This window comes from Thermobia domestica, chromosome 1, assembly GCF_964235325.1.
Source record: "Thermobia domestica chromosome 1, izTheDome1.hap1.1, whole genome shotgun sequence".
Classification (NCBI taxonomy): domain Eukaryota; kingdom Metazoa; phylum Arthropoda; class Insecta; order Zygentoma; family Lepismatidae; genus Thermobia; species Thermobia domestica.
The window spans coordinates 40051022-40070717 of record NC_137454.1 but is presented as its reverse complement, the minus strand read 5'-3'; the positions used below and the strand labels follow the sequence as shown (position 1 = coordinate 40070717).

General features: G+C 33.2%; 1 protein-coding gene across 1 annotated transcript in view; it reads right to left on the bottom strand.

The window, feature by feature from the left end:
* Positions 1 to 452: 452 nt before the first annotated feature.
* LOC145666001 (uncharacterized) overlaps positions 453 to 19696 on the bottom strand; it is a 258937-nt gene continuing 239693 nt past the window's right edge. The window contains exon 6 of the mRNA XM_081733108.1: positions 453 to 2518. Within this exon, the coding sequence (XP_081589234.1) occupies positions 2229 to 2518 (290 nt within the window). The 3' untranslated portion in view covers positions 453 to 2228. The remainder of the gene's footprint in view (positions 2519 to 19696) is intronic.

The following is a 19696-nucleotide window of genomic DNA, read 5'->3' as shown; positions in this document are numbered from 1 at the left end:
AAAAAAAAAAAAAAATGAGCGTGCAGGTGACATGGTTCTCTTAGACAGACGAGTGACTATTGATGAAGTGGTACATGGTATGGCTCCTGATACACTTTCCGACCACAGAAACCGGATCACCGCTCGTTATTTCTCTTTGGAGCGGCCATTATCTATCTACAACAAAAGGAAGACAAACGGAAGAATTATTATCAAACTTTCATAGTATGACCACAACATCATAACAAGAAGACAAACGAGGACAGAGGTGCGTGCGTACAATGTAAGAAAAGTTACAGTTACATTGTAGATAATTTTTGACTTACCCTCGTATTTTCTTACCTTTCATGAATTCTATTATAACACGTTTCTTTTTCATGAACTAAAACACAACATTTTCTTTTAAACTTTTACTAAACTTTTTTTTTTTAAACTTTTTAAAAATTTACACTAGTTCTTTCTATCCTTCCAAATATTGCGGAATTTTTTTAATTTTTTTTTTCCTTTGAAAATAGTGCTCATACATACATCAGTGTTTTACCTGCACTACCAATATACGGTTCACTCTTTTATATAAAAATGTCAATGTAACTAACGATTTTAGAGAAAGAAACTATAATGAAATATGTATCCCTATTATACTTTACCACTATCTTAATAATCATACATTTTAATCAGTCTTTTGTATAAAAATATTGACAAAATTATAATGTACCCGAAATTTTATATATATAACATTTAGATATATAATCTTTATGCAAATATACAGAAATATACAGGGTGGACATAAAGTCTCTTACTGAAAACAAACATTAATAATAAGAAACGTAAGAATAATACAAGCATGCGGTTTGAGCAAATAATAGGAAAACTCCAAAAGTTTTTTAAACCTGATTTAGAGAATTTCCACATGTGCTTCTTCAAGACATCCATGCGATAGTCAATTTCAATCCATGTGTTACTTTAACATTTCAGGAGTAACTGTGTCTATTGCGGCCCGTATCCTGTTTTTGAGTGTTGCAATATTATGGACAGGTGTTGCGTAAAACCTGTCTATAATATAACCCCACAGGAAGAAGTTCGCAACACAAGGATTTCCATGGGCTTCGGGTTGAAGCAATACTTACAGCTTCCACATGTTCCTCACTAACACTCGGTCTACAGCTTCTATCACGATCTAAAACCCTTCCTGTTGCAATAAACTTGCTATATCATTCCTTTATGCTCTTAACATTTGGTGGCTGTTATCCATGCTCTCTTCTGAACGTTTTTTAAACTGTGACGGGAGATTTTGTTTCATGATACCTCATCACACACTTCACTTTCTGAGTGCTGACGTCATTTTTAAATATATGACTATCACGCTGCAGTCAGCTGCAGTAGATGGCAGCACATCATACAAGCGATGTTTTCAGACCGTATGTTTCTATCATTCTTTGTTTTCATGTTATAATGTTTGTTATCAGGGAGAGACTATGTCCATCTTGTACTTGCATTAAAGGTTATGCCATGAAATAAATCTAGTAATATACAAGTATAGTCAAAGAAACTATGAATATGCCATATTGTTTTAATGCTTATGTTTTTTTCTTCTTATTATTATTTATTAACTTTCTCAACTTGTAGTAGTCATTTGTCTAACTTTACTTGTGTTTTCTCATGAGAAACTACTACGGAAAGAGGGTGATTCTGCACTAAATAAATTAGACTTTATACAAATATCTCAGGAATGATCTTGAGTCAAATCAGATTTATATTTCGAAATATAATAGTGGTTGGATGTTTAAGTATTGTTTATGTGATTAATATTAACATGTATCAAGTATTCTAGCGTTTAATTTAATTTTAAATTTAACCTAATTAAAAAGAAAGAAGAAGATTTACAGTTTAAAAAAAATACATTTTGTAGCTTGTTAAACAATTGACAACTTCAGTTACGTTTAATGGACTGAAATTAAGTAACTATATGCAAGACTATACTGTTTCGGCGAGACAGATTTTATCAGCAATTTGTTTTGGTGCGATAAATTTATAAAAAGTTGGAAAGAACATGTTATCAGAAATACAAAATAATAATAATAATGTATAAATTATTTTGATTGTACTGTTTTCTCGAACACTTTCTTGTATCTTTTCTTCTGTACAAAAATTAATCAGGGCTACATATACTTTGAATGCAATCATAAATATCAATATCGAATGTATCGACATGATAATGTGGATAAAGAGAATGCTTTCTTTGGAACTGTTCATAACACATGAAGGTTTTCACATGATCTTGATTTGGAATCCATTCTTAATAACTTTCCCAAGATTCTTTGTGCTTTCATACTTGTTGCTTTTATTACTTGCTTCTTTTTCTTATTTTTCTTGGATTTCTTCTCTTCCTGTCGATTGTCTAATTTTTCGTCCTGTTTTTTCTTTGATTTTAATCTCACCTGTGCCAGAATGCCAACAAGAAGTTCGTCCACATTATGGTTGATTCCTCCAGAAGTTTCAATGAACTTACATTCATAGCTGTTGGCCAAATAGCGCCCTTCTACAAGAAAAAGAAATTTTTTATATATGTAAACTTTATATATAAAACTTTGTATATTATAAACTTAACACATAAAGCTAAGTACCAAAATAAGATAAACTTTATTGAGAAATAATAATGTTAATAATATAATATGGTAGGATTTATACATTAGAAAACATTTAAACTGAATAAACGTAAAAGAAAAAAATCTAAGCATCTTCACATCACACATATGAATTCGACTTATCTTTAAATGATCTTTAAAGAAACATTTCAGTCCTATAACTTGTATGAAATTAAAATTAGTTATTTTTTGTTGTCGTTGTTGTGGGAGGGGCATCATAGCACGTGTACTTGAAAATTGTGTTTTATGTATTTTTACAAATTTTAGAGAAGCAGAAAACATGAAATACGGGGCAGACAATACTATACCGCTTAAAACATATAACGACTTTATCAAAAAGATAGTCGTAAACCTGGTTCGTTTGCTGAGATAAAAATCCGAAGTGGTAGTAATTCTTTGACATTAAAAATATTAACTTCGATCTTTAAATACCATTAATCTCACCTTTTTAATAAAACTGACAACGTCTATAAACGATGTTAAACTGGTTTATTATTTGATATAATTTATAGTATCCTTTTCTTAAAACTGTTAAGTACACAAATTCACTGACTAGGTAACCATAAAACATGTCCATATCAACAACTATCCCATAATAATCACTTACATATATTAAAAACATTCTTCTTTTGTTAATATGAAATGAACATTCTACTAAGCATAGTGCACATGTATGAGTACTTTCTGCCCAAGGTACAGGTAAATATTACACAAACCAAAGTATTTTGTTATATAAAATGTCGCTCGACAAAGGGACTGAATATAAAAGTCATGAGTAGGCTTGGCTTTTATCTTCAAGAACCACTGGTCCGTTTACATTAGTGTTGTTTACATCACATATGTCCATCATATTTTGATCGCACCTTGTATATCTATTCATTATATTTCACATATACATATATATATAAATACATTCATAACAATTCTTTCATTTCATCAATATTTATCTTTAATTACATTAATTATATTTATTCCATTATTATCCATTATATTATTATTATATTTTCTTATTAAAATATCGTCGCTTATTTAATTAATCGTCGGAGAGTGCGATTTCAAAAAATGTAAAGGACAAACGTGGGTTACAAATAAGATTAATCTTTTCGGGCGCATTAAATAACAAATAAGTCAGATGTTGCATTTAAAGGTATATATCGTAGCACTAAGATGTTATAATAAAGAAGAATCTCGTTCAAGTTAGTCATTGAATAATTAGTTTTATAGAATAGAGCTTCTTTTTAACGTAATCTTTGACAATTAAGTTTTCAACACAAATCAATCTAATATAAATAATCTTTGCTTTTAATTAATTATAAATCGAATTATAATTCCTCATATTAACAAGAAAGAATAAAAATCATTTGAAAATTAATTTTCCAGTCTACTTAAAACTCTATTTAAGCATTTCAAGTATTTTTAAGAATCGTTTTCATTATTGATATTAACACATAAACTTTAAAATGAAAATTCACAAGAATCTATAACTAACATGAATTTAACCTAATTTCAGTGACGGTAATCAGGTTACATTCGAACTTGCATACGGTTCTAATAACGTACACTGTACTGCGCTATCATGATTAGGTTCTATATGATGTTGTACATGTCTTTCATCATGATTCTGATTTTGGTATGAAGTCCCATCTCTTGATCTCCAATTACGTCTATCCACGTAGTTCGCTGTATTTCTGGAATTTCGCTCAGTACTTCGATTATTTTTATATCTATTGCGGTTAAGTGATCTGACATCATAATTACCATGATTAGTTAGGTTAGGCGGATTCCCTACATAACCTTGTCTATTCTGATCATTTTGATTGCTAGAGTATACTCGGCTTAGGTTAGGTTCCGTAGTATTCACACTTCGGATATTTAAATTCCGAACAGGCACCAAATGATCTGAATTATTCTTATTTTTACCTATTCCTGATTGTGGATTCATGGCATGGTATTGAGTTTCGTAGCATTGGACAAGCATCAATAAATGGCTGAAACTCATACACTGTGTGGAAAATAAGATCTGTTGCAATTTAAATGGAAGCAAATTTCGAATCGATGCTATTATTCTCGATTCCGATTGCAAAGGATTAACGACCTTTAATTCGTTGTAGACATTTACAACAAATTCTACAAGAGATTTGTGCAATCGAGGATTGAAGTGTTGATTTCTAAGGGTGGCATCTCTATTTGCCAGCAAAAAGTCATTTTCATAATTTGCGATCAATGCCGCTTTGAATTCCTCATATGTACTAATGTGATCACGTATTGCTTTAAACCATAAGGAACAAGGTGGGAGTAATACATGGGGTATTAATTTCATATATTGTGATCGTTCGATACACATTATATTGCATTCGTCTTGGAATTTCTCTAAGAAAGAAGTAGCATTCTCATTACACTTACCACTGAATTTGCTCATAGCTCGGATTTCACTCATCTTAACACTTAATTTTACCTTCTTTTTCTCATTCCTTGTTCTTGTTGAGTGATAGTTCCTATCCGTGACGTGCTGTGTCGTGACACCATCTATGTTTCGCTCATCAGTGCTTTTCGGACAACTTTCTTCTAGTATAATATCTTCATCAGACCCCGGCGAAGGCGAGTTCATCTCTGGTGAGTGGGGCAACTCAAAGCGATCACTACCCAAGTTATTACGGTAAATGTTGTCTTTAGCCTGTAACGTTCTAATCTCTTCCTGAATAGTAGCTAACAACTGTGTATTTACACGTATATTATTAGAGTTGTTGCTGACCTGGATCTTTTGCTGTTTAATGGAAGATTCTATTACTTCTAAATCTTTTTTTACAGCACAGATTTCTTGATTTTGGTGATCATGCTTTTCCTGACAATCATCGGATATCTTTTTTAACTTTTCCTCGAACTGTGAGGATATGTCGTTCACCACCTGGACAATTGTCTGTTTCGTTTCATCTGATTTCTGTTCTATCCGTCTACTTAATTCTTCATATTGCTTATTAGCTTGGTCAAACTTCTGTTCCATTTCGTCAAACTTCTGTTCCATTCGTCTGCTTAATTCTTCATTTTGCTTGTTAGCTTCGTCAAACTTCAGTTCTATCTTCTGTTCCATGGTCTTGTTAGCTTCGTCAAACTTCTGTTCCATTCGTCTACTTAATTCTTCATTTTGCTTGTTTATCTCGGTAGACATCTGCCTGAATTGTCGCTGTAAAGCTAACAAGAGTCGATCCTCTGATGACAAACCTGGTGTTACACTAGTTTCACCTTGGTCACTAGTATTTGATTCCTGCTGCATTGCTTCGTTGTCCATTTTTCTTATGATTACTTTACCACTTCGCAATATGGTTAAGTTCTTATTCATTAACTGTAGTATAAAAGTAAATTCAACCTTACTCTTCTTCTTCGGGAACTGAATTTACAAAGTCCCGGGTGAGGTAAACCAAATTTTATATAAAAACTTATCAAAAAGATAGTCGTAAACCTGGTTCGTTTGCTGAGATAAAAATCCGAAGTGGTAGTAATTCTTTGACATTAAAAATATTAACTTCGATCTTTAAATACCATTAATCTCACCTTTTTAATAAAACTGACAACGTCTATAAACGATGTTAAACTGGTTTATTATTTGATATAATTTATAGTATCCTTTTCTTAAAACTGTTAAGTACACAAATTCACTGACTAGGTAACCATAAAACATGTCCATATCAACAACTATCCCATAATAATCACTTACATATATTAAAAACATTCTTCTTTTGTTAATATGAAATGAACATTCTACTAAGCATAGTGCACATGTATGAGTACTTTCTGCCCAAGGTACAGGTAAATATTACACAAACCAAAGTATTTTGTTATAAACAGCTTATTTTTAAAAATCATTTGTTACTTTCTTTTGGATTTTGGAAAAGAAGTTCCATAGGGTGCTGTCTCTCGCCTACATTATTTAATATCTATCTAGAAGAAATAGTGAAAAAGAGCCTATAAAATAAAGACGGCATTTCAGTAGAAGGTAGAATTATTAGACGTATACGGTTTGCAGATTATACTGCGCTTGTTACAGAATCTGAAGAGAAAATCAATAAAATGTTAGAAAACTTGAGTAAGAGCTGTGAAGAATATGGGATGAAATGTGAGAAAAACAAAAGTCATGGTGATTGGAACGAAGTTGTCGGTGTCAAATATAAAGGTAGGAGGGGAGAAAATAGAACAAATGACTAGTTTTCCAACCTTGGTAGTATTATTAATAATGATATGAAATGTGAACGTGAAATAAAAGCGAGGATAGGAATGGCGAAAGAACCCTTTAGGAGGAAGGAAATACTATTTTGTGGGACCTTGAATAAAGAGTTGAGAAAAAGGCTCATAAAATGTTTGTGTGGAGTGTTGTACTGTATGGGTCAGAAACATGGATAGTACGCAAAAATGATGAGAAACGGCTGGAAGCTTTCGAAATGTGAGTATGGAGAAGACTGGAGAGAATTAGTTGGGTCGAGCGAAAAACGAATGAAAGGGTGTCAGAAATGGTGGGGGAAAGGAAAAACAATTTTACATATTATTAAGAAGGGGAAAAGAAACTTGTTAGGACATTGGGTAAGAACGAACTGTATTATGAGGGACGTGCTATGTGATATAGTGGCAGGAAAGAGAGGAAGGGGGCGAAAGAGACTACAATTCATAGACGATATCAAAACAGAGAAATCGTACGTGAAGACGAAGAGGTTAGCGGAAGATCATGGAGCATGGAAACTTCTCAGTTGCAGCAAGTGACCTGCCAATTATGGCAGAATACTGATGATGATGATGATTTTCTTTTGTTTCTGGAACAATACAACAATAGTTTTTTTTTTTTTTTTTTGTAGTTCTAATTACAAGCTCTCGCATTGTTAAGTTGTGTTTATTATATCTTCGAAACAGTTTAAGATATCAAAATGTTGTAAACGTCATCGTGATCTTTGTATCTATTAGAAACAATGTACTTAATTGGCACAGCACCGGCACAATACTTATCTAGGAAATTTTTTGAAATTAAGCATTTTGAAGTACATTAAATTTTCAATCCCTTGCTCAAATTGTTCCTATTAATTCGTAATATGTCATATAATAGTCATAGTATTCAGCCACTAAGGTACTTTGGATTGCATTTCTTCGCTTGTCTCATTTACTTTATTAGTATTCTAAAAATATGAAATGAAATCTTTAGTTTTAAGTCCCACGGTTATGCCGGTTAGGCTAAAGGAGACGGTGATGATGAGAAATGAATGAAATAGTTGAATGAAGAAAGTGGGAGGAAACGGGAGAACCTCGAGAAAACCCACGAGCACGGTGTTTGTCCGCCACAAAGTCCACACGGCACGAGCTGGGATCAAACCAGGGACCCCAAGCACCGGAGGTGAACGCTCTACCACTGAGCCACCGTGCCCCCTTATTAGTATTCTAGAAGCCATAGGATCCGGGACTCATGCACCCATTTGAGGTATTTAGTGGGTGCTGAGCACCTATTGAATTTTTAAGTTCGAATTAACTTCTTAATTACATTTTCTCACGGTTTCACGAAAAAGAAACTGATCCCAGGCATGTGATCCCAGATTTATTAAATTTTAAATAGGGTTGCATATGGGTTGATTAATAATTTATCAATACCCATTTTAGACTCTTTCGGTTTACGGCATATCAAGGATCGAGTGATATAACATTACAATGATAATAATAATAATCCGTGAGTGTAATTTTGTATAATTATTTCTTAAAAGAACTTCATGTTTGATGTTGTTAATTTATGTTTTAAAAAAATGTAAAATGCTTTACATAAATTACATGCCAGTTGAATCATTTTCTATTTTCACTCAAATTATCCTTAAATGTTCTAAAGGTTTGGGAAATCATAGAAAATTCATATGCAATTTTTACTGCTCGCTGTCTGATAAAATATATTTAAGATATAACGAAAGTGAAAAAAAGCTGATAAGCAGAAATAAGAAGGAAGAGAGAAGAAAGATCAGTTCTGAAAGAAATGAAGATAAGGCACGTAGCATGAACAAATATTAAACGTGCCTCGAAGAGATTGAATAAAAATATTGGCACAGTGCCAACAAATAGCATTATTCTTGGCTTTTATTGAGTGTCCGTCAACCAATGACATTGCAACTCCTCGCTAAGTTTACAGAACGAAATCAGAAAAAAAAGAGAACGGGAAATGAAAGAAATATTATGTTGATAAATGAAAGCTGTCTGCAAATGCATATAAGAAAGGCTACAACCGACGTTGCACGAAGCCAATTACGGTCATATTAGGTCTCTGGAGGTAATTTGTATTCCTGTCACCAATTGTATTGCCTGGTTCTCGGTCCCTCAGTGGGATAGGTCATTGAGAGGAAGGGTAACTAGCATTGGGAAGAGATGAGCCAAATTAATCACCTTGTTTCAAGTGACTAAAAGATGACCGAGACACGAATCTAGAATTACACAGAAGAGATAAATAGTTCCAAAAGATTGTTAGAGAGCCAAAATTAATGATATATCATCACTAGACCTTGTATATGTCATAAACCTACAATATACTTAATTTTATATACCAGTACTTTATTTGACGGTCTCCTAGAGAAGAAACTCTATGTGAAGGTTCTGGCTTCTTCAAACTACAGGAAGTCAGAATGTCGGAAGAATATTAATTGAGTGTCCACCTATGTACTGAAGCCAGAATTATACAGTTCTTGAATGCATAGTATCCTAAATCCTAGTTCTCAATCTATTCTTTTACTCGCGATCTTAATTTCCAGTTCTCCTTAAACTTTTCGTTTTAAGATCACAAAAAAATGAACTGTCCACTCTATTTCTGCTCTACTGGATTAGTGACCCCAGTTAGATAAATAAGGTAAATGGATTAGAACTTACGTTTCGGGCAGAACACTCGGACATACAGAAGGAAATTATTTTCTACGAGTTGAAAAGGTAAAAATAAATAAATAAATAAATAAATAAATAAATAAATAAATAAATAAATAAATAAATAAATAAAAAGTAAACAAAATAATAAATGAGGCGCCTAGTATCAAAATTCGTCACATCTATTTCGCTTAGTTTCGGGCAATCTTGCAAATCGTACATTGAAGCCCAATACAGAAAGTCCCATATTTGAACTAGCATTTTGATATGAAATATTAAGTTTTTAAACAAAACTCTGTTTCCACGGAATTCCTTTAGATCAAACATATAACAAGCGATATATAACTAAATTTCGGTAAAAAAAAAAAATAATAATAAATAAATAAATTTGGAGGCTTTTGATACTAGGCGCTGCAAATACAATGCAACGCAGTGATGCGTAAGAATGAACCATTTATACTAGTATATTTTTTTCGTATCAGTTATTGTCCAGAAAGTACTTTTAATCCTCTTTGGTGAAATGAATTATACTCCACTTATGAGCTAATTTTGTCTATGCGTTTTTATATTTTTTCCACAATAATATGTATACCAATTCATGAATAATTGTTTCTAGCCTATAATCATTTTTTGATTTCTTACAGAAGAACAATGTTAACCTCCAAGCAGTCTCTATAATAATAGAATTTTGATTAATTTGTTGTCAAGCTACCCCAGACTTTTCTGCTATTATTGAGTTAAATAAAAGAGGATCTAAAGCAGTGGCGAAACTACTGTTCTTGAATCCCAGAAAAACTACAACAGTAAAAAAGGAGAGAGACGAACAAAAGAACTCTGATTTCCTTGTAATGAGAAACGAATCCTAACAATACATGGCTGTTTGTCACACTAATTTTAAAAATAAACAGTTACACTAATAGATGTCACTACCTGCGCTATCGTTTGCCTACTTGATGCTAATAGATATCGCTACCTGCGCTTTTGTTTGCCTGCCTGTTACTAATAGATGTCACTACCTGTGTTATCGCTTGCCTGCCTGACGTTAATAGATATCGCTACTTCCGCTATCGTTAGCCTGCCTGACGCTAATAAGTGTCGGTACTTGCACTATATTTTGTCTGTTTGACGCTAATACATGTCGGTACTTGCACTATCTTTTGTCTGCTTGACGCCAATACATGTCGGTACTTGCACTATATTTTGTCTGTGACGCTAATACATGTCGGTAGTTGCACTATATTTTGTCTGCTTGACGCCAATACATGTCGGTACTTGCACTATATTTTGTCTGTTTGACGCTAATACATGTCGGTACTTGCACTATCTTTTGTCTGCTTGACGCCAATACATGTCGGTACTTGCACTATATTTTGTCTGATACTAATAGATATCGCTACCTGCGCTATTGTTTGCCAGCCTTACGCTAATAAACGTCGATACTTGCACTATAATTTGTCTGAAGCTAATAAATGTCACTACTTGCGCTGTCCTTTGCCTGACTGACACTAATAGACATCGCTACCTGCGTTATTATTTGCCTGTCTGACGCTAATAAATGTCGGCACTTGCACTAATGTTTGCTTGCCTGACGCTAATAGATGTTCCTACTTGAGCTATCGCTTGCTTGTATTAGAAAGTCCTTGAATAACTGGATAAGTATGGTTCGGAATTTGAGGTGGTTGGTTGCAAGATTTAAAAAAAAAAAAAAAAAAAAAAAAAGTTGAACGTAAGCAGTTACAGTTTTTAATTAAGAATGTTTTTAAAGAATAATGCGAATTTTTTGATGGGCAAATTACAGCAGGCCGAAGGTGGGAAGGTACAACTAGTTATCAATAAATGAGAAATATTTAGTCAGTTAACTTATCGGAAATTCAAATAGAAAAATTAACAGTCATATGAAACTTAGATTGATTCATTACTTGCGGTCTTTAATGGGGCATCAGTTTCGAAGCTATTTGCTCCCGTCACGAAAATTTCTATGAAAACACATAACGTTCATAAAAAAAAAAAAAATCAAAGAATAAGGAACAGAAGTCCAAGTATGAATAGAATTTAAAAATAATAAAGGAAAAAAGTGTTTTCAAAGATAAATATTAACATTTAGCTAATGAAGAAATAAAGTATTAAATAACAGTGATAATCATAGAATACAAATAACACTTTAAATACTACTAAAACTAAACAAGTAAAGGCCAAACGAAAAACTTCAGGCTTTGTTTTTGAAACTCGCGTATCAAACGCGAAAAACAACCACTAAAAGTAATATTAATTCAGAAAACCTGACTAACGGTTTTAAGCAGTCCTAAACGTTCTCAGAGGTTCTGAGTGTTGAGAACATTCTACAAGAATGTCAAATACTCAGTGGGACGATGCTATCTTCACAATATGAATGGCTGACACCACACACTAGATAGAAATGTGTTAGATAAGAGTGTCCGATAAGCAAGAGCGCCAAGATCACTTTATCTTGGTGACTAGTACTAAACAATGTCTGCCCAATTACTCGAAATATATATTGCAAATTGGTCTGGTTCCAACCTGCTTCACAGTGAAAGTGTGTTCATTAAACGAAATGGATACACAGATTGGCCCACAGGAGAGAGTCATCCAACACAATATCAAACTTTTTTTTTTTTTAGAGTGAAGCATGTAAATAATAGGAAAGTTTAATTAAAATTCTCGATAATGTAACGATTCTTGTAATGAACTAATTCATTTTTCAGTGATACATTTGAAACGATTCATTGGTGGATTTGATTATTGCTTCGTTTCTGTCTTCATTGAATGGAATGGATAAACAGATTGGCCCACAGGAGAGAGAGTGAAACATTTCAATTCTAGAAAAGATTAATTAAAACTCTCGATAATGTATCATTATCGATTCTCATAATGAACCGATTCTTCTTTCAGTGATACATTAAAGACAATTTATTGGTGAATTTGATTATGGCTTCGTTTCTACCTTCATTTCAACTTAAAATTCAAAATCCTAGACTTTATATTAATGAAAGGGAGGAAACAACCGATTTAAACTTGACACCAAATCCTCTGTAGGTACGAATTCAATAACATGCACAGTGAAAAAATTATTGACTGGACCGGGACTCGAACATACCGTGCCGATGCGTTAACCACTACGCCACCCACAACTGCTAAACACCTAACCTACAGAATGTATCTTATTGAATTCGCTCCTATAGGGGATTTGGTTTACAAAGAAGTACGTTTAAATCCTCCTTCTATTAATATATGAAATCACAAACCTCAAAAGGTTTTCAATATATGGACACTGGACTATCCAAGTACAGCAACTAGGTTAAGGTACAAGGTATGTGGTCTGAGTGGAGAGCACCAACTACAGAAGTGAGCGGGTGTTTACCTGTTCTGGGAAGTGGACTGGGGGCGTAGTGGCTAACGCATCGGCACGGTATGCCGGAGATCCCGGTCCAGTCAAGTCACTTTTCACTCTTTGTATGTTATCCTAGAAACTAATATGTGGTATACCCGCGAGCTATCAAACTAGTTTTATCAAAATATGTACAGCATTACGTATTACAACAATTATATTGTATTTAATTATAATAACATACATAAATTTCTTAAAATACACAGGTTGTAAAACTCGCGTGGATGGACAAAAATTTAGTATCATTTCTACTTATGCTGAAGTCAGAAAAATAAAAAAATAAAATAATATGCTAATATAACCAAGGATCTTATAAAATAGAGGATCTGCCCTTACAACAAAATCTTGAAGCCATACGTCACAGTTTCACCACCCCTACTCTGCCCACTCCGCCCAATAGGATCGCGATGTTTTGAGCCAACAATCATGGTGGAAACGAAAGTAGCCAATGAGACGTGCCGATGCTCGGTTGTTTTTTGGCTTCATTTATTTTATAGGATGAAGATACATATGGGCAAATCCTCTATTTTATAAGATCCCTGAATATAACGACAAATTATTAATTCCAGCTTAGATTTTCTTAATATTCTCATAGTATTTAGCATATTGCTATTAGTAGAAACCAGCGGCTATGAAAATTAGACATACATAAAAGACATTATTTTTATTATATTTACGTATATTTCTTGTATCTATTGCAGCAACGAATGCTACAAAATGAAACAAAACTTTGAAATGGCACTCAATAACTTAAAAAAAAAAAAAAAAAAATTGATTTAATAAACGTTTTTAAATAATATTAATAAACAAAATATGTAAGTTGAAAAATAAGGTTTCCTTTGTTCTGCGTTTTGTAGGAACTTCTGATGGGTCCTGTATATGGTCAGACGATCCGGAAACAGAATCATTTTGTGAGGTTTATGATTATTAAAAAAAAAAAAAAAAAAAAAAAAAACTATTTTAGTGTTTTTCTTTCGTTTGCTATGAAATTAAACTTTTGACCATTGTCTAGAATTAGTTTTATAACATAACCATTTCATCTCAAGCATAGATGTAACAGTATATTACAACACAGAATTTAAACTAGCACAGTGTATGTAGAAAAGAGTCTGTAAAACACGGGGAAGGAGGGTCATATATGGAGTTTTTTTTTTTTTTTTTAATATGTGGTAACTTTGTTTGATAAACTTGCTATTTTTTTAAAAATATATTATTAGTGTAATATATTGTTTAACTTTCAACAACTTATGTATATCTATATCTATATCTATATATATATATATATACATACCCATTCGAAAGAAGCTGAGAGAACCTCAGAGTAATATTGGAAGAAGGGTGTAACGAGCAGGGCCGTAACTTGTGGAGGAGCAAGGGAGCAACTGCCCCCACCAGGGAAGCTCCCTGCCGTTCGAGAGGTCTCATTTTAAGGCAAAATCTTCTTCCTCCATATACGATACGAACATAAAATTATAAATGAAGCATCAAACAGGTTCACTACGTTACTTAAACAAAACAGCACACAAAAGGTAAATAAAACAAAAATGAGTTGTGGGCCCATTTCAGTAAAAAATGTCTACTGTTAGGGGTCTTAGAAATAATATTTATTCGTACGACTTTAAGATTTGTCAGTATTGTCCCTTTAATTAATTTGCCATGTATGGAACGTGCCCAGGAGCGTAACTAACGGCCCTGCAGACCTTGCCGTACGGGAGGGCCCACAGGCTCCGGAGGAAGGGGGCATAAAAAGTAAGAGCAAGATGGAAAGAGCGGGCCCAAGAATTAGGAAAACAACTTTTTCTAGAGTGTCCAAATACGCGTATTGATGCTTGCCGCCCCCTCCCCCTCCCAGAAAAAAGTTACGGCGCTAGTAATGACAGATGTTTGCATCTTCATTGAAGACTGAACATACGTAGTTCAATTGGCAAGCAGAGACCTTATCGACTATACTATCGTGCTTTTCTTATTCCTTAAAAACCTTCATTATTCCTTCCACCATTATTTTTTAGTTTTATTAAATAATATAGGGGTAATGAACATAAACACTTTGAAAGTAAGCCAAGTAACATCTGTAAAAATAAGTGTAATAATTGTTTCCATATCTTAAATTACGCATCTGGAAAATAAGTGTGCGCATCATAACACGGAAAATGTCGGGCACTAAATCTTTTATTTTAATTATTATGAAAGGAAAAATAATTTAATAGAATTTTGTAAATATTGTCTCATCTACTTTCTAAAATAGCCATATCCTTTCTTGTTATCTTTTTCAAAAGGAAAAAAAAAAAAAAAGAAAGAAAGAGGAAAAATTTGATGGGAAGCGTAGTGAATACAATTTTTCTTCTTTTTGTCTTACTATCTGCTGATGAACTTAGCGAAAGTGCTTACGCAGTATCTTTTTCTTTTTCTTTCCTTCATTTTTTAACTTTGAAGCGAGAATGAAAAAGAAGTAGAATGTGGCGATTATTAAGAAAATCAAATTTGTGATTCAAACGAATTTATACGTTTTGTGGCTCCTACGTGTCGAAAATAAGATTTTTGGCCTCTCTGTTTGCCTCTTTTTCGTCCCGAAGTATGTACATATGTCTAGAAGACGGTACTGTTCAACGCATCTGGGCCAAATTTTAATCTTAAGAATGCTGAGTACCTGCGTCATCTTTCTTTCTTTAGCCCATTAATTTATTTGGAAACCTATTTTTTCTGTTCTGTTTGAAATGCACTGCAAATTCTGTGATATGTTTGTCAATTATTTGTTCTTCAAATTTAGGTAAAGCGTTCCTCGCTTTTTTCCAAAAACCTATTTCCTTTATACATAAATTTATTACAAATTATATTAAATTTGAACAGTTAATTAGTACGAAAATTATATAAAACAAAGTTTAATTTTCATGGAGTAAAGATCATTTCAATACAACAGATTTGAAGAAGAAATCACCAAAAGCAAAACATATAACATTTTAGTTCATTTCAAAGAAAGCTGAAAAATAATTTGCCATAGAAATCAATGGACTAGGATATATTTAACTAGAATTGAAGAAGAAATCAGTAAACTCAAACCGCTAAAAATTCCAGTTCATTTCAAGGAAAGTAGAAAAATAATTCGCCATAGAAATCAATGGGCTGGGGGATATTTAACTAGAATTGAAGAGGAAATCAGTAAAATCAAACCACGAAAAATTCCAATTCATTTCAAAGAAAGTAGAAAAATAATTCGCCATAGAAATCAACGAACAACAAAACAAAGATGGTGCAAGCACGGATGATCTAGGATTTTTTTCCAAGGAGAGGGGTCAAAAGACCGATTGTAAGGGTAGAAGGGGACAGAAAATCAGAGGCGGCGATTAAAGGGGCAGTTGCCCCCACTTTTTTGAAGTGACCCCTTAATGTATATAGTCTCATTTGGAAATGTAAAGTTTTTTATGTATTGCTGGTTCATAGAAAAATATGGTGCCATATAACATTTGTCCTTGCTTGAGTAAGTATTGGTTATTTGCTTCCCGTGGAACTAAGAAAGCTACAGGAATTGCGTTTTAATTGCAATTCAAAGCAATTAATATCGCAATTGCGTATTTCTTTAAATGTCGTGGCATATGCTTGTAGTATTTACTGTCTTTCATTTTCATTCCCACACATAGATTTAATGGCATGTGTGGAATTAAAAATCTAAGTTGTTCATTAATCCTCAGTTTCAATATAACTTCTACAAAACAAGCCTCATTATTCATTACTATGATTAATATTATCCTTTCTATTTATTTGTTTTAACAAATTTGTTATTAAATAATCTGGCCACACAATTTTCCTCTTCTTACACTTTCATTGTTTAAGAGTACAAAGGGCTAGTACCTACTTGCGTTGCTCTTGTTAATTTACTTAATAAAATATGAAATACAAGGTATTTTTACTAAAAAAGATAGTGTCCTATTAATTATACAACCTTTCGTTAGAAACAACCAGGAAAACTAGCTCTGATATTCAAATATTCAGATCATGTCTTGCCCTCCCACTTTTAACGTTTAATCGCTGCCACTGCGAGAAAACCGACACAAAAGCACAGTCGTGAATGCACACATTTTGATGCACACGATCACATAAAAATGGGTGTCCCAAAATCCAAGCAAGATTTGAATTTTATGTTATTTGTGCGGTAAGATGTAGCCAACGGGGGAAAAGACAGCGTGACAGCTAACAGTTCAGGAATATTAAAAATGGAGCGCTATACGAAAGTACAACGCGTTTTAATTGCTGAACAATATTTTAAAAATTATGAAGGTTTGGGTTTGGCAGCTACAGTTCTTCTTCTGACCATTCTTCTTCGAAAATGTGTCTGGTCAGGCAATAAGTGCTAAAATGGGTGTCGTGCTCGTTTTCACGACATGATAAACTAATTTTTTGTGCCTAAATTGCAAGATATGGATGTAAACGAATTGTGGTTTTAAGAAGACCGTGAAACATGCCATACAGCCTTAGAAACAATTGAATTACTGCATGAGTCATTTCCTCGTCGTGTAATTTCCCGTTTTGGTGATCAGAATTGGCTACCCAGATCATGAGATTTAACGCCGTTAGACTTTCTTCTTTGGAGTTTTTTTTTTTTTTCTTTTTTTTTTGTAAGTCTAAGGTTTATGCTGCCAACAAGCCCACGACTCCCCACGCCTTGAAGGAGAAAATTGACTGCTGTATTAACGAAATTAAGCAACATTTATGCAAAATTGTCATCGAAAATTTCCAGAAAAAATACTTGACTTTGAGTTTAATGACTGACTAACGAGTGACTTTCAGTAGCGAGGCTATGCGAGACGTGGACCTACTGATTAACCACATGAGCTCCTGTCGAGAATCGAACCCGGACCTCCTGCGCCAAAAGTGCGTACGCTAACCGCTTAGCTGCAAAGGAACACCTTTAGAAAAAATGTGTGTGTGTGTGTTATTAAAGCAGTGAAGGCAATTTATGTACTCCTATTCTGTATACTTTACGAATCATAAAAAATACAACTTTGAATTAATTAAAATCCTGTGTTTTCTATCAAAATTACTTTTATCGTGAATTTTGGGACACCCCTTACGTCATATAAAACAATTATTTATGCTCATATTAAATACAGTAAATAAACTGTAATATGTGAGAGCAAATTAATATGTCTTAACGTGTATTTCCACGAACTGAATATCTTCCGAAAATTCAGGAGGGAGGGGGGCAATTGCCCAATAGCCCAGCCCTTTCCGGCCGCTGCGGGCAGCCATCAGCACAGGTATTGAAATGAGAAAATTTTTTAGTTTAACGTGCCATGATCATGCCCTTTAGCCTAAAGGATGATTAATGAGACTGAGTGATTGTAAAATTAATTTTTTTGTGCTCTCCCAACGTGAATCGAACCCGAGACTCTGCGCACCAAAGGCACTCGCCCTAGCCGTTACACCAGCTCGGACTTCTTCACCCACATTCAACACCATTAAAATTTGTATAGGATTGTTCAGAGAGGGGAGGGTGAGCTTCTTTTTCTATCCCCCAAAATGGAGGGTTAAAACAACCAACAAACAAACAATAAATAAATAAATAAAAATAAAAAATAAAATAAAAATGTGACTCTATGGATACTAACACGGGTGAATTTTCACCCACATAATTTTTTGGTGCATAATTCTGAAAAAAGATTAGATTTTTCAATATGTGACGAATCTCTAAGATAATATAGTTCTTATGAATATTTTTATCGTATAAAGTAAATTTTGCATTAAACGTTTTCTTGACAAAAAAAGATTTTATCTTTTGATGCGCTGCAATGTCATTTGTTTTTTTTTTGGGGGGGGGGAAGGTATTAAAAATTCTAAATAAATACTTTAATCTAAAATTGTATACAATACTATTGAAAACATAACAAAGACACTATATAAAAGTTTTTTATATATTATTAAATCTTAACTACATATAAAATTACATGAGCTGACATAAATTAAAGGGGTACTTGCGGTTGACATGCAAAGTTGAAATTTGGTATGATTTTATCTTTCTGAGACTAACCGACAGGAAAATTGCCAAAAGTGAATATTTTTAATTTTTAGGGGGTCTAAAGGAGGGATGAATGATTTCCCCATGTTATTTAAATGGGCGTTTTTTTGGACATATAATCTCATGTTTTAGGTACTTGGAATTGGAATAAAAACTTGAAATTCCGTATGTTTGTACGTTTTCATTAGCGTTAACTAAATAAATAAGTAAAAATAAAAATTTCCAACTGTAGATTGGTTTTATGGAGAACTGAAAAATCTTTCCCATGTTATTTATATGGGACACCTTTTACACCCCCAAATTATTGGGCACTTCCTGTAGCGATACAATGATTAAATTTAACATGATTGTAGCTTTTTGGGACTAACCAACAGAAAAATTGCCAAAAGTTAATATTTTTAATTTTCAGGGGGTCTAAAGGCGAGTTGAAGAAATTCCCAATGTTATTTAAATGGGCCTTTTTTGGACATATAATCTCATATTTTAGATACTTGAAATTGGAATAAAAACTTGAAATTCTGTATGCTTATACGTTTTCGTTAGCGCTAACTAAGTAAATCGCTAAAAATAAAAAAAAAATCAATTATAGAGTGGTTTTATGGGGAACTGGAAAATCTTTTTTATGTTATTCATATGGGACATCTTCTACACCCCAAAATGTTTAGGCACTTCCGGCAGAATTAGAATGATGACATTTCGCATGATTGTAGCCTTCCGGAACTAACCGACAGAAAAATTGTCAAAAGAGAATATTTTTAGTTTTTAAGGGGTCTAAAGGGAAGATGAAGAAAT